The 16,281-nt window shown below is 33.3% G+C and overlaps 1 protein-coding gene across 2 annotated transcripts in view; it reads right to left on the bottom strand.

Annotated features, from left to right (window-relative positions):
- Positions 1–1,910: 1,910 nt before the first annotated feature.
- LOC114327514 (ubiquitin carboxyl-terminal hydrolase 16) overlaps positions 1,911–16,281 on the bottom strand; it is a 109,433-nt gene continuing 95,062 nt past the window's right edge. For both annotated transcript variants that reach the window (XM_050655735.1, XM_050655734.1), the window contains exon 10: positions 1,911–14,325. In XM_050655735.1, the coding sequence (XP_050511692.1) occupies positions 13,912–14,325 (414 nt within the window). In that variant the 3' untranslated portion in view covers positions 1,911–13,911. The remainder of the gene's footprint in view (positions 14,326–16,281) is intronic.

Raw genomic sequence — 16,281 nt, forward strand, 5'->3', positions numbered from 1 at the left:
ATGTAATGGACCTCATTCATAGCCCATTTTAAAGGTCTTTTTAAGCACTACAAAAGGTATTAGTAGCATTATACACCTAAAGTTGACCGTTTCTCTGTTATTTCAAGTTGAATACACCATACACCTATTTGAGAAAAAAACAAAACCAGTACCAAAAAACAAACTATTTTCACCTACCATATCTCTTTTTGTATTATAACTAGAAGATTTATAAAGACAAGTGTCTCTTTGTTTTTTTTTATAACCTACAAAAATGTTTAATATAGTTTTTTTTAAGCTAGATGCGTAGTTTTTAAGGTATTCGCAAAAAACCGTTCGAAAAGGTATTATGTTTCAATGAAAATGGCCAATTTTCAACCACGAATATCTCAAAAAGTACTGAGTTTTCAAAAAAAAATTATAGAACAGTTTTTGCTTAGAATTAGGTTCTCTAGCGAATTCCGTGGTAATTTTAACCAAAAATTTTTCCATCCCTAAGAAGGGGTGGGAACCACCCCCAAGATAAAAGCACACATCGGCTTTGAATTAGGAGATAAGTAGAGACTAGGCCCAAAATTTCATTAAACTCCTTGCAGTAGGATAGAATTCGGAGGTAATGTCCTATTCTTACTCCCATTGACTGGCGTATAGGGCTTTTCATCGATTGTCATTTGTTTCGAGCTTCTGTCATTATGTTGTATAACCTGCGTATAATATTAATATACACGGATTATACGACATGACAGAAGCTCGAAACAAATGACTGTGAATGAAAAGTCCTATTATTCTAACATGACATTTTAGTTAACTGAACAGTTGTCACATTTTATTTGCAATTTGGCATAAAAACAAATCAATTGTGTTTATTGCATTTATAAAATGGAGTTTTCTTTGATTTGTATAGTCTTATAAATTGTAATATTCGTATATATATTATATAATTCGCAAATAACTTTTTTTTTCGATTATAGCGCAATCTATCGACAACTAGAATAAATGTTATAAATGTCTGTAATCACGGACGTGCCTTTTTTCTGTCACATACAATTTAATGCGTTAGAAAGAAATCGAAAAACTGTGACGCACTGAAAGATGCTGATGAGAAAAAAGAATACCTATATAATTTGTTTAAAATATAAATAATAAAATCATGATACTATAAATAAAGAGATAGTATTTTCCCGTAGCACTAATACGTCCGAGCTCGAGCATTGATGATGCAACTGGAGACCGGAAGTTGAATTTGAATTCTTGTTAAAGTTAAATAGGATTTGTATGCATTATGTGATGAAATTATTCAATTAGCAAAATAAAATTAAACTTCAATTTATTCGAAAAAAATTTAGTGTCGAGATTCCAGTCAAAATAACTGTCAAAGATAAAATATAACCGCGAACAATTTAAAGTAATCGGATATTACGAATGATTACGAACCATTACGAACTTGCCGGTCTCCAGTTACGTCACGACTTCCGGATGTGCAATATATTATCTTGTTATTTATAGTATCATGAATAAAATTATCCCGTCATAAAAAGTTAGGTACTGTCCTGGACAAACTGCACGACTTGTCGCATTAGGATTTTATAAGATTAGGTGTGTAAAACTAAACGAAGTTTTAAACAACAAAAATATAATTGAGTTTACTACAAGTTACATTATCTATGAAAATGTTTTCTTTAAATTTAAATAAATTTTAAGGGTTACATTTTTTTCAGTCATCTACAATAAGTAGGACGCAATAAATTTTAAGGGTTACATTTTTTTCAGTCATCTACAATAAGTAGGACGCAATAACCTCTTTTCAAAGCTCATAGATATTTCGATTGGGAAATCAATTCTCATATCTACCAAACTTAAATTATGTGTTGGTGTTTGAATCTTCGGAAAAATTTAGTTATTTTGGTATTAGGGAAATAAAAGATAAACAATTAATATATAAAATTATTTTAATAAATACACAATAAAGTTATGTCTGCAAAAAATTTGACAAAAAAGCTGAAAATAATTGAAATAATTTAATAATGCAAATAAATTTAAATTTATAAATTTCCCTAGTGCTTGCTAAAATTCAATAATTTAAAAACCTCAGTGCGAAAATTAATAATATACACTCATTGCACTAATGAAAAAACGGCGAGGAGTATTATTCATAATTAACTGCAATCACAGGGTTCCTTGTTTTTAACCGTTTTCTTAAGGAAAGAGGTGTTTACTAGTACGAAATTATCTAATGCATTTGGGATAAATTATCGTAAAAATATACTATATACAAAAAAGATATTTTTATATATCCCATACATCCCGTTTTTTAAGTAAACATTAATGATTACATTTATGTAACATATCCAAACTTTTAATATTGGTGCAAATGATGCTGACATTACCTTCGAATATTTCATTATAGAGCCGCTGGATCTGTTTTCGGCGGATGTAGATGGTGCGTCATTAAGGATATAAAACGGTGAATCATTCCAGTCAGAATTTTTGCCAAGTCAAGTACACATATTATATAAAAATACTAAGAGCATACCAGTCTGAAACACTATGCTCTATGATCAATGCACCATGGTACGTCTCAAATCAAACAATACATAAAGATCTTAAAATTCAATCTGTCAAAGATGTAATTCCGTCAAAAAACACAATAACCGGATTAAAGACCATACCAACCAACTTGCCAGAAGACTGTCCACACAATAAATAATAGAAAGAAAAGAAGAAAAACTGATCAGAAAATCTAATTAGAGTACTGACAGAATCAGAAACAACCAAACAGAGATAAGAAACTTGGCAGGTTACGAAGTAGCCAGACAATTTAATTACTTAGGCTCCGTAATTACTAACAGTGGACAATAGCAATAATCACAAAGATATTCAACAACATATACAACTCTGGACAAATACCAACAGAATGGCTGAAGTCTGAGCTTATTGCACTTCCAAAAAAACCAGGAGCCAAAAAGTGCGAAGAATACCGTACGATAAACCTGATGAGTCATCTCCTAAAATTGTTCCAAAAGGTAATCCATACGAGAATTTACAAGCTATGTGAAAGTCGAATTTCGCCCAACCAGTTCGGGTTCATAAATGCTGTTGGTACGAGAGAGGCTTTGTTTTCAATACATGTCTTATTCCAGAGATGCAGAGACGTAAATTGCGACGTATACGCATGTCTGGTTGATTACGAGAAGGCGTTTGATCGAGTACAACACGCCAAGATGATGCAAATACTAAAAGAAGCAGGAATTAACAACCAAGATCTGAAAATAATTACAAACCTTACTGGAATCAGACTGCAAACCTCGAGAGTTGACGGTGAACTCACCGAATATGTCAAAATCATGCATGGAGTGAGGCAATGCTGCATTTTGTTCCCCTAATTTTCAATCTTTACTCTGAAAGAACATTTATCGAAGCTTTGCACGAAACTGAAAAGGTATTCTACTAAACGGGTACCGGCTAAATAATATCAGGTATGCAGATGACACCATAGTATTTGCGGACAACCTAGAAGACCTACAAGTCCTCATGGACAAAATCACGTATTACAGTCAACAATATGGACTCAATATAAACGTAAAGAAAACAAAGCTTATAATCGTCAGCAAGAAAAAGATAACAGAAGGTCAACTCTGTATCAACCAAACCCCTGTAGAAAGAGTGAGGCACTACAACTACCTCGGCACCATAATAAATGAAGAATGGACCGATAACCAAGAAATAAGAGCGCGCATCGGAAAAGCTAGATCAATCTTCAACCGTATGGGCGCGTTTTTCAAGAGCCACAACCTTTCTCTTGGTATAAAAGTAAGAATGCCGAGATGTTTCGTCTTCTCTGTCCTTTTTTATGGTGTTGAATCCTGCACCATGAACGAAGATATGTGCCGAAAATTGGAAGCATTTGAGATGTGGCTATATCGGAGAATTCTTAAAATCCCATGGACTGATCGGGTCACAAATGAGGAGGTCCTTAGAAGAATGGGGAAGAACCGAGAGGTACTGACCACCATCAAATCTCGAAAGTTGGAATACTTTGGACACATTATGCGAAATGAATCCAGATATGCCCTCCTACAAGCCATTCTGCAAGGAAAAATATTTGGAAAGCGAGGTCCTGGAAGAAGAAGAACATCCTGGTTAAAGAACCTCAGAACCTGGTTCAACACAACATCTGTGCAGCTTTTCCGCGTTGCTGCAGATAAGGTGAAGATTGCCATGATGATCGCCAACATTCGTCACGGATAGGCACATCAAGAAGAAGAATCGCCGCCTACGTTTAGGAGACAAAAAAGCAGATTTGAAGCGTATAATGGCATTTGAGTTATTATTGCCAACGTTCGATAATCGGACAGGGTACTGAAAGAAGAAGAATGGCATTTGAAATGTGGGTCTACCGTAGAATGTTGAGTATACCATGGACAGAACATCGCATTAATAATTCAATACTAGCAGGACTTAACATAAAAACTAGACTCACCACAACTATCAACCAAAATATACTGAAATATTTTGGACATATAACTTAAAGAGAAGGCATGGAACGAATGATAGTTAAAGGTGAAGGTAACACAGAGGGCAAAAGATCCAGAGGAAGATTTCCAGTATGAGGGTCGGACCAATAAAGGACATGACCGGTTACTCATTGTCCGAAGCAAAACAACACGCACTAGAGATAGATAATTGGACAGAAATAGTCAAACAAATTAGATGACGCCACATCCTTACGAAGGAGAAAAGATAGAGGAGGAGGATTCTGGCGAACAATAGCAAAATCAAAAGATTGCCAAGAGTTGTTAGTGTGGGTATGGAAAATATCTACCACTGCAAAAACAAATCAGTGAATTGAGAATGGACAAAAGACGATGAATCATATCATCAATTATGAAGATAAAGAAAATAATGTTACAAGCAAGTAATAGTAATGCAAAAAGATGCAAATATAGCTGGTAGTTATTTCTAAGAAATGATGCTATATAACACGTCTTGGAAAGTAACCTTAACGGCGTTCTACACCTTCGTTGCGGGGTATGCCTCTCAGAGGAAAGGGGGGGGGGGAAACTTATATGCAAGCGAAAGTTGTTAACAATGCAGTATTTTCACTTTTATTTAATAATGGTACGGTAAACAATCCTCATTTTTTAATATGTTATTCCTTACAAAAAACCTTTAATTTAAGCACAAATAATTAAAAATCGTAAATTTGGGTCAAAAGTTATTAACTTTTTAAGAATTCCCATAAGAGCCCATGTTAAAACTTAACTTTGACCCTTAATAGTAATTAAACGGCACGGTAAAACAATTTTTAAAAAATCAAGTCTTAGTTTTTTTAAGTAAACTATAACATACTAAAATTTCATGCAAATCCTTAATTATTTGCCGAAGGTGTAGAACGTCGTTAATTAATAAATGAAAAGATGAATAGATCTATAACGTGAAAAAGAAGTTTACAGATTGTAAGAGCACAAATTGCAGTTTAATAATAAATATCAGACTATTAATACAAGTTGGCAACAACAGTTAAATAATTATATAGGGCATTCGATTTGTTTCGTAAGAAGACACATTCAAATATCTCTTAAAATTGCAAAAGAGATTCAGACTGTTCCGGGTTGAAATGTCTTAATATTAATATTATGTCAATAATCAAATTAACACATTAGTCAAATTGTTTACGTAACTATTAACTATTTAAGCGCTCAAAATCTCACGAAGTTGAAGTGCGATGAGGCATACATGGTCTTAACGAACTAATTTAATCTAGATCAGAGATTCAGAAACAAAGTCCACATAGAGTTTCCGGGAACACAAAAAATACTTTATAGGCTTTTCATTACTTAAGCAAGTATTAAAAAACTTGACTGTTAACGAATTTAAATTTAACATTTTAACAAACCCGAAAAAAGAGAAGATTCCTAATTTTTGATCTTTTAAGTTTTGAAAATACTTGCCATATGAAATATAATTGGTGATTATCAAAATGGATTCAGACCTAATAGAGCCACTAGAGATAATATATTCATACTAAGAACGATACAAGAAAAAGCTTATGAATACGACACAGAACTATATAATGTGTATATAGATTTTAAACAAGCTTTTGATAGTGTGAAAAGAGACAAAATGCTGTAAGACCTTCGTAACCTAGATATACCTAAGAAATATATCAGCCTCATAAAAATGACGTTGCAGGGTTCAAAAGCCGCAGTCAGAATAGATGCAGAACTGACTCCCTGTTTGATATCAACAAGGGAGTGAGACAGGCAGACGCTCTATCAACCATGCTATTCAACCAAGTTCTTGAGTCAGACATCAGAAAAGCCAATGGAAGGACATAGCCAAACAAAGAACCATCCAGGGTTATGATGCCAAAAGAAGAAGAAGAAAGAAATACTTGAAATAAAATAATATATACAATAACAGAAAGAAAAAAGGAAGAGCATAAAAGAAAAGGGAAGAATAAGAGCAAAATCACATAAAAAATACTATCGAAGAATAGTAAAAAAATGAAAAACATGGCAAATACAATCGAAGATGGAACAAGATGGAATAAGAATACATGTATACAAATTGAAGATATATGCAATCGATTGTTAAGTATGAAGACAAAAAATAGCATGACAACTTCTTTAAATTGAGTTGACTACAAGTGACATCAATAAATGGAAATGGCCCACAGAAAAGGACAAACTGTGGTACGAATTTACTGATATTGTCCTATGACATTTGTGGAAATCCACTATCATGTCCTAATGACTTAAATATATTACAGTTTGCTTGCAGATCTGCATCTCTGATCTAGATCTGCACAAGCGAATCATTTAAAAAGTAATACAACTAATTTTGCACCGGTTTAGTCAATCGTTTGGAAGTAGATAAGTTTACTGCAAACATCACGGGAATGCAGGTCTATTTATAAGTTTATTTGTGGAAACTTAAAAATAAGAAAGCTAATTGTTAGTAAAAATAGATATTTTATACAAATATTCTAGTTTCAAACTTTTTTAATAACTGTATAAAGCTAAGAAGATAGTTTGATAATCTGGAAAAAATATCACAATAATTGAAGCCATTAGAGCAAAAAGGATATAAGTGATATTTTTGGGTACACATATATCATAAGTATATTTTCTGTAAATTCAAACTTGACCTAAAACTGTATAAGACAGAAAGAAAAAAACAAAAATTCAAAGCAGTAACTATTTTTGACCTACAGCAAACGCTTTTCATACTACTGCTTACCATATCAAAAGTTTTTTTATAAAGAAAACTGTGAATATACAGCTTTTCTGTGAAAGTACAACTTTTTAAAAGTAGCTTGAGACTTGGTCTTTTTGATATTAGGCTCCGCCTCCTAGCGCAGTGGACAGCAACAAATTTCATCAGTATTAATTCATGATCGCTGAAAACGAGGTGCTTGTATAGTTTGCGGCAAACAATATTGTTTTTTTCTTTTGCTTGTGTTGGAAGAACTCACATTCTGTAAACTTGTTGCACAGAGTGTACCAAGAAGACGAGGAGAGAGAGCACATTATGATCTTTTTTCTTCCGAATATGTTCCCATTTAGTTTTCTACGCAGATTGCAAAATAGCCAAGTTTTAAGCTATTTTTGACAAACAGTGCAGATGGACCTAAAGAAATTATGCGGTAATAGGAAAAATAAAAAAAATTCTACCATTTTTTATTACTGCACATAATTAAGTAAGCACACTCGTATCTTTCGTTGAGGAACAATTATTCAGAGCTCAAAAACTTGGGTTTGCAATATAATCAAAGACATTTTTTACTCTTGAGAATTTTGATAAATTATTAGAAGAACCGAAAATTGATAGAGGAAAGAAATATTGTAACTGGATACTCAACACATTTTGAATCATTCTTGAATGCATTCATGCGAAATGTTTATCTGGATTAAATTATTTGCGGGGAAAATTGAACTGTAGTTGCTATGAAGGAAGGAGAAGAAGGGCACAAGAAAGATCTGAAGGGAAGGACATAGCCAGGGTTATGATGCCAAAAGAAGAAAGTCTATGAAGCTGGACAGTTTCATACTTTAATTACCATTATATACCCAATTCCACGAATATACGTCTGTTTTGGATTATCGCGACAACGAATATTTTACTGTGCAAAATATGAAGAACGAAAGTAAATTGCAAATTATATTGTTATTTATTGGAGTAATTATTAGAGTAAAATACTTTCGTACTTCTTATGTTGCACACTAAAGTATTCGTTGTCGCGATAATCCAAAACAGACGTATATTCGTGGAATACACCATAGTTGAAAAGTTTACACCAAGACGCACGCAATTCTACATTTGAACACTATATTAGCACTTTATCAACAGATGACCACACAATCTGGAAGGTAACAAAGAATCTAAAAAGACCTATATAATCAACAAATTAAGAAACACGACGGTACATGGGGAACGACAGACCAGGAAAAAGTATCAACGTTTGTAGAATACTTATCTGACAATTTTTAAAGAACACCATCCATAACGAAATAACAAAACATATAATAAGTAGTAACGAAAATTTATTAAGAGCCTTCCTGGATAATGCTTGTCCTATGAAGCTACTAATAGGTAAAACCTCTCGATCCATGAGAAGTGAAACAAGAAATAGAATAATCCAACAATCATTCGACCTCATAACAGGATTAATATTCAAAATTCTACCACGAAAGGCATGGGCGATGTTAACTACAATATACGATAGTCTACTCAGGGCAGTGTGCTAGATCCTCTCCTTTACCTGATATTATGTAACTGCAAACATCTCAACCACAAATACAACAGAAATATAAACAATTGCCGATGACACTACCATAATCGCTCTCAACGAGGACACGATCACGAAATCCACACATCTACGAAACCACCTTAACCAAGTAGAATTATATGACTCAAGATATGGAAAGTAAAAGTAAATGAAAACAGATCAACTAGTCACTTTTGCAAATTGAAAAGATAAGTGTCCAAAAAACAACAATTAATTGCACGCAGATACCCGTCAGCACTCAGAAACCAAGCCAAGAAAACGCAGATTAACACTAAAGCAAGACAAATAAGTAAAGTAATCATAGAAAATGAATTGCTCCTACAAATGTTAAAAAAAAAACAATTTGGACCTATGATATGCAGTTTTGAGGTTGCTCAAAACCATCCAACATTAAGATAATACAGACAGTTCAATCAAAAAATATTAAGAATGACGTTCAGTGCTCTCTGGTTTGTAAGCAATCAAAACCCTACACGGCGACTCAGCTACACCTTTGGTAGAGGAAGAAGAATATTAAGAAATTACCTTGACAGATTCAGAGATCACCTATACTAAATTTACAATCAAGATGCAGTAGAAATAAACAAACCAAGACACGTTAAATGCTACTAGGAGCACTACCGAATCATAATTTATAATGTATAAACTTTGGAAATCACGATTTGGGATTTGCAATGTATATACATGTAATACAATGTAATTATGATTCGGGTGTGCTCCTAGTATAACGTGTTTGGTTTGTTCATTTCTACTGCATCTTGATTGTAAATTTAGTATAAATGAAGAAGTAATACTCGTAAACGCTTCACTTGGATTCGCGAGACGACTGAATAAACTATGGCCAACAGACTTAATAAATTAACTATGTAAACTAATGTAAAGTGTATACAAGGAGGTGTGTCAGACGACAGCTCCTCTCTCATGTGTAAACATTAAAAAGCCGTTTAATTCAAATAGTTTCAAATGAAGCAGATTTTAAATTAAATTGTAATAAGCAAACAATTATTTTGGATTGTATTCTGCCAATAAATCATGTGTTTTACCCAACTGTCAAATGAGGGAGTAAGGAAACAGATAAAAAAAAATAAAAACAAAAACTTATAGTGGTACTTGGCTTGAAGGTAGTTCATGAAGTTAAAAATATAACTAATGAAAAAGCCATATATGACAATGAAATTAGCTCTTAAGAGGAAAGGCGCAAAATGTCGCCTGTCAAAATTTTCAATGTGTTTTAAATGTATTGCTTTTTTTCGAATCCTAAGAAAACTAGTAAGTATTTTTGAAAAATTTAAACGCAGAATGAAAGATTCTGTTATTACCAAGGACCGAGAGTCCCTTAGAATAAAAAATAAAAAAAAGTTTCTTTTGAATGAAATATTTGCATTTAAAAAACACAGTAAACGTTCTCTTTTATTTTCACCCCTGTAACTTTCTATGAAAGTTTTCAGGGACTGTCGGCCCTCAGAGATAATGTAATCTTCCATTCTCCGTTTAAATTTTTCAAAAATATTTATTAGTTTTCTCAGGATTCGAAAAAAATGAATACATTTAAAGACATTATGCGAAAATCAGGCAATTAGATTTTTTTTGAAAATTAATTGACTGGTTTCTACTAATTTCAAGGATAACGAATCCATTAATAAAGTGAGTTTAAGGGTCGATTTCTCATACCTGCGTTAATCTACTCGTATAGTTCAGTTAACTACGGTTAAACCGTGAACGTCGGTTTATTTGGAAATGTAATTCTCATTGTCGGTTCAAGTTCTACAGCTTTCGAGAAATGCCAATAGATGGAGAACGGTAAAACCATCACCATTTTATATGACTTTTTTTATGCTGTTTCTGAATAACGTTAAATTTAAGTATTAATAGTCAGTCATTTTAATAATTATTAATAAATCTAATAAACATAAAAATAATGTTATCGTTTATCGTTATGCTTAATATGCGTCTCATGATACGTTGCAATAATACCACGCATGCGTAATCCGTGAAATCATCTGAACTGGGTTCTAATTGTTTTGAACGGCCGAATTTCACCGTTTAAGAAAGGTTCAAGCTGAACGTAGTTAAACTGTCATCGGTTGAATGTGAATTGAGAAAGACGATTTTGACTTTAAACTGACGTTCACTAGAAGTTCAGGTTAAACTGGAGTTGAACTCGATATGAGAAATCGGCCCTAAGAGGAACACCAGGCCAAATCAACAAGTGATCCCTTTCCAACCGACCTTGCCGTGTATATCTTACTTTATGTATGTATCAGTTTATAAAATATTGTGTTATTTAATTGGAATCGCAATTTAACGCGAAGTCTAGCTAATTTTTTGTTGTTTCTCGTGCTCTGAATGTAAATTATTCAAACTATTATATTTTACCAAAAGAAAAAAAAAAAAAGAAAGGAAATACGAGCATATTTTATATTCAGAATGCCTTTCTTCCTCTTAGATATAATCATTTTTAAATTTGAAACTGAATAATTAAATTAAAAAATATCTCTTTTTACCATTCACCATTCATATCTGCAAAAATGTTTTTAAATACGTTATAAATAAGTCAATTACAACTATATTTCCTTTTAAAATTGTACATAATATGTAGTTTCCAATTTGTCACTATTTTTTGTACATTCTTTCCCATATTTCTTATATCTTTTTCCACCTGTTCCTTTGATTCGTTTGCGTCATGTTGTTTTAATTGATGGTAAAATTCCTCAATCGCGCTTAAGAAAAGGCAGGGAGAAACTGCCAGCAGATAGTTCAAGACAGGCTAACATGGAAAACACAAAGGGATGCCTATATCCAGAAGTGGACCAGAAGAGGCTACGAAAGAAGAAAAGAGATATGTAGGAAGCAAAGAGATTAAAAGTTGGATGTTTTATGACTTAGAAGTTGCTGTTGAAAAATATATTATAAATAAGTAGGAAGATAAATAAGTGTACCAGTTTTCGTTTTTCTAAATAGAAGCGTTCTGGAGATATTTAAGAAAAACTAATTTCAAGACGCATCTTCAAAGAGCTCTATCTCCCTTAGGAAGCATTTTCGGACTAGTTGAATTGGGTTAAATTGTCTTAAAATTATCTCAAGAATCTCCAGTTTTCGTTTGTCGGGAGGGTTTCTGGACACCCTGTATATGTCTTTGAGATATGATTGTACAGAGATATACTTGGAATACCTATGTTGACAAAATTACCAACGAAGTCTTGCGAAAGGTCTTAAAGACCTAGAATTGTTTCAAAAAGTAAAAATTAGAAAATTCCATCTGGGTTATGTGATGAGAGGTGCAAGATACAACTTACTACAAAAGTAATCATTCAAGGAAAAATACTAGGAAGACGCAGCATATGAAGAAGACCGGTGTCGTGTTTCCGATATTTTAAAGACTGGTTTATAATATATAATTAATTATATTTAATGGCGAATAAACTCTGAGTTAAACAACGAGCCATGGAACGTGTAATGCTAAACGTGAGCCTTCGAGACCACATAAAAAACCAACAAATCATGCAAAAATCAGGAGTTCAAGACGTCATCGAAAGAACTACTACGCTTAAGTGAAACTGGACCAGCAGACAAGCGCTACTAACCCTGAACAGACCACGTGTCATATCAAGGCTAGTAATGGAGTGTCATGAATCACTAGCCCAAGCTTCGGATGGTAACAACATCATCCTGAGGTGGGTTAAAGGACACAACGGAAATAAAGGCAACCGCATTGCTGACCAGCTAGCTAGGAAGGCAGTAGGCCTAAGACTCTTAGGACCTGGTGATCTTTTTGGCTGGTCAACTGCAACAATCGCGGAAATTGTCAAATGTCACTCCCATACGCAAACCGTGAAAAGATGGGAAGACGGGCCAGAATGTAGACTCGCCAAGGTAACAATAAGGAACCTTGGGAAGTCAGCATCAGAAAAGTACTTGAGAATGACCAGGAAAAACCTACGCTTGACAGTTGGTTTTTTAACTGGCCACTGTCAACTAAGAAAACACGCACTGGGCTAGTAGACACATCTCTATGTAGGAGGTGTGAACGAGATGACTAAACTGTCGAGCATGTCCTATGTGAATGTCCGGAGTTATCGTCAATACGAGAGTATGCGCTCGGCGAGCCTTGGCATACACCTGCCGATATAGGGGAGATGTCACCAGGTGATTTGTCCACCTTCCTGGAAATGGCAGGATGGATGATGAACTAAGGACGACAACCCCCTGGGAGGATGTACAATGGGTCAATTGTGGCCTAAGTGCTGTGGGACTTGACTCACACTCCCTACTCTACAGAGACAGAGAAGTGAAACTGGACAGGGCACTTAACCAGAACACAAGATGGACGGTGGACAAGACGAATCATGGAATGGAGGCCCAGAAACTATAAAAGAAGCCGAGGACTACCACCGATTAGATGGACCGACGACATAAAAAAGTAGCGGGAAACTGGTTACAAGCAACCTAGTGTAGAGAACACTGGAAATAACTGAGGAAGGCGTATGTCCAGCAGTGGACGCGATTGGCTGATTGATAATGACGAGAAAATGGTTTAACTGCTCATCGAACATCCTCTTCAGAGTAGCAGTCAACGATATATAAATAGCTATGCTTGCGAAATTAATACATTATTGTCAGGAATACTTTCGGTCAACACTTCAACCCCATTTATATCGACTTGACTTGGTTCCGAGGGAGGACGGAGCATTCTTCGGTCACAGCTGGCCAACTCTGCGTTGTTAGAATTAGTTTGAACTCCGGAGAATGTCATACAGGCCATTGCGGCCTTTCTGCCGTATCATATTTCTTGTATTTAATATGGTAATGAGGGTTCTTGTAAATAATAATTCGACGATATCACAAATAAATAATAATTATAAAGATTCTTGTATGTGTAAGATATTTAAAACTCTGCTGTTTTTCTCAAAATCAAACACTTTCCTAACAATGAAGACATTTTTGCAGTAAGAATCAATTTGCCATATCTTTAAGAAACACAAAAGGTTTAACACATACGGAAAATGTACATATAAATTATATTTTACTATGTTGTAACATTTTTAAAATGAAATGATTCCCACAATCCTTAAGACACCTCAAACGAACTTATTTAACAGTATATTCTACAAGTCCATGTATATATATATAATTGAAAAACCCTACAATATTCTTTCATAGAATAGTAAATAAGCTTGCGCTGCTAAAACCTTGGATTCTGATACTTCAGATACATAAGAATCACTAATATAGAACCATCTTCCAGGTGGTACCTCTGGTTCTCCCGTGGCTCCTTTGGAACTGTTATCGGTTTTTTGCTTTTGGTTTTTGGGAAGGTAGTTCCATCTGTAGCTATGTTCGTCTAAAGGCGCACGTACTTTAATGTATGCGACATAGTGACCACCGTGAATGCCACCACTGTGTTCTACTACACCATACAGTGAATACAGAACCTTGGTTTGACCGTCTTCGAACGTTGGCAGGTTTTGAGAACGTTTTGAGCAAAATGGAGCTATGTCGAGAAGTGTTGTAAACTTCACGTTTTTGCTAACTTTGGCTGAACGGAAGCGGTACACCTAGAAATTAAAAAAATATAATTTTAACAAACGGTAGGGCAAACTATAAATGCCAAATCTGATATCAACACATAGTCCAAGTAATGAAGCTTACAATAGGACAAAACCTCGCAATTTTTACAGAATGAATCGATTTGCATGAACATTTGAGAATAAGTAGTGGATAATTTAAGGATCAAAATCTATATGATGTCGAAAGGCGCTTTTACCATGGAGGTAACCCCATCTCGGGGGTGGAAATTTTTTATTATATTTTAACCGCAAAAGTTGGTAAAAACATTTATTCTAAGCAAAAAATGTTCTCATTTTTTTGATAAAATTAATACTTTTCGATTTATTCGCTATCGAAAGTGTTAGTTTTATATAGATAAAATCAATGTTTGTAATCAGTTTTCTGATAATAACTCAAAAAGTTTTCGTTTTATCAAAACAACTTTGCTTAACAAAAAATCACCTTTTGAAAAAATAAACAAATCCGTTTTTTTATATTTTCTTTAAAACCAATAGTAATCGAGCTATACTTTTTATATGTTAGCTCTTCTACGTTAAATGCTAAATATTGAAGATTCAAAGTCAAACGAATGGAAAACTATGCATTTTTCGAGGATAACTTATTCAAACTAATTTAAAGTATTTAAAAATATCTATCTCCAGAAATAAAAAAAGTCTCTAGCTCAAAAATTAAGTGACTTATAATGAAAAGAATGCCAGTCCCTATTTTTTCAGCAAAAAAGTTATCGCAAACAGCCCCCTAATCACCACCCTAATTAAAATTAGTCATTGACCTTATTTGGTCTTCTTTAATTATGTATTATTAATAGCTTCTATTCTTTTTCTCATGATCATCTTTCAGTGCGTCAGTTTTTCGATTTCTTTCTAACGCATTAAATTGTATGTGACAGAATAAAAGGCACGTCCGTGATTAGAGACATTTACAACATTTATTCTAGTTATTCTAGTCGTCGATAGATGGTGCCATAATAAAAAAATATTTTTTTTTAATTAGATAATAATATTACAAATATAATCTGTATAATTTATAAGACTATACAAATCAAAGAAAATACCATTTTATAAATGCAAGAAACACATTTGATTTGTTTTTATTCCAAATTGAAAATAAAATGTGACAACTGTCAGATTTAACTAAAATGTCGTGTTAGAATAAATGTCATAAATGTGTATTATCACGGACTTACCCTTTTTCCTATCATTTGTTACGCACTGAAAAATGCTCATGAAAAGAACAATAGAAGTTTGACCAGCTTAAAATGATTAGTTTAAAAAAAAATGGAGTTAAAAGCGAATAACTAATTTTAGAAGTTTGGTAAAAATGCCCTTTTCTTCGGAATAGAAAGATTAGAATTAGAGATACGAAAAAATGTTTAAATATGAAATTGCAGTTTATTTAATTCCCAAGAACCTGGTTTGCAAAAAAATTTTCTACTGCAAAAATTGAGTGAGCTATTGACAATTAAAACTTGTAATAACATGCAAAAACCACCTTTACGAACCATTTCAAAGTAACCTCTTTTTGAGGCTGAGGATTTTAAAAGGATTTAATATTAATAACCTTATAGATCTCATAAAAACCTATAAAATTCTTTGTAACCAAACTTTCTACGATAAAAAATTAAAAAGTTACAATTAAAAAATCAATATATTTTTTTGAAAAAAAAAAAGAGAAATCTAATTGGAAGCATAATAATGTAAGTTAGCGGTGTTTTTACTCATTGGCCTTATTCATTCTTCTTTATTTATATATTATTAATAGATTCTAGAAGTTTGACTGGCTTATAATGATTCATTTTAAAAAAACTGGAGTTAAAAGCGAATATCGAATTTTTATAGTTTGGTAAAAAATGCCATTTTCTTCAGAATTGAAAGATTAGCATCAGAGATACGAAAAAATGTTTAAATGTGAAATTGTAGATTATTTAATTCCCAAGAACTTGG

The sequence above is a fragment of the Diabrotica virgifera genome, chromosome 7 (genome assembly GCF_917563875.1).
Source record: "Diabrotica virgifera virgifera chromosome 7, PGI_DIABVI_V3a".
NCBI classification, from domain to species: Eukaryota; Metazoa; Arthropoda; class Insecta; order Coleoptera; family Chrysomelidae; genus Diabrotica; species Diabrotica virgifera.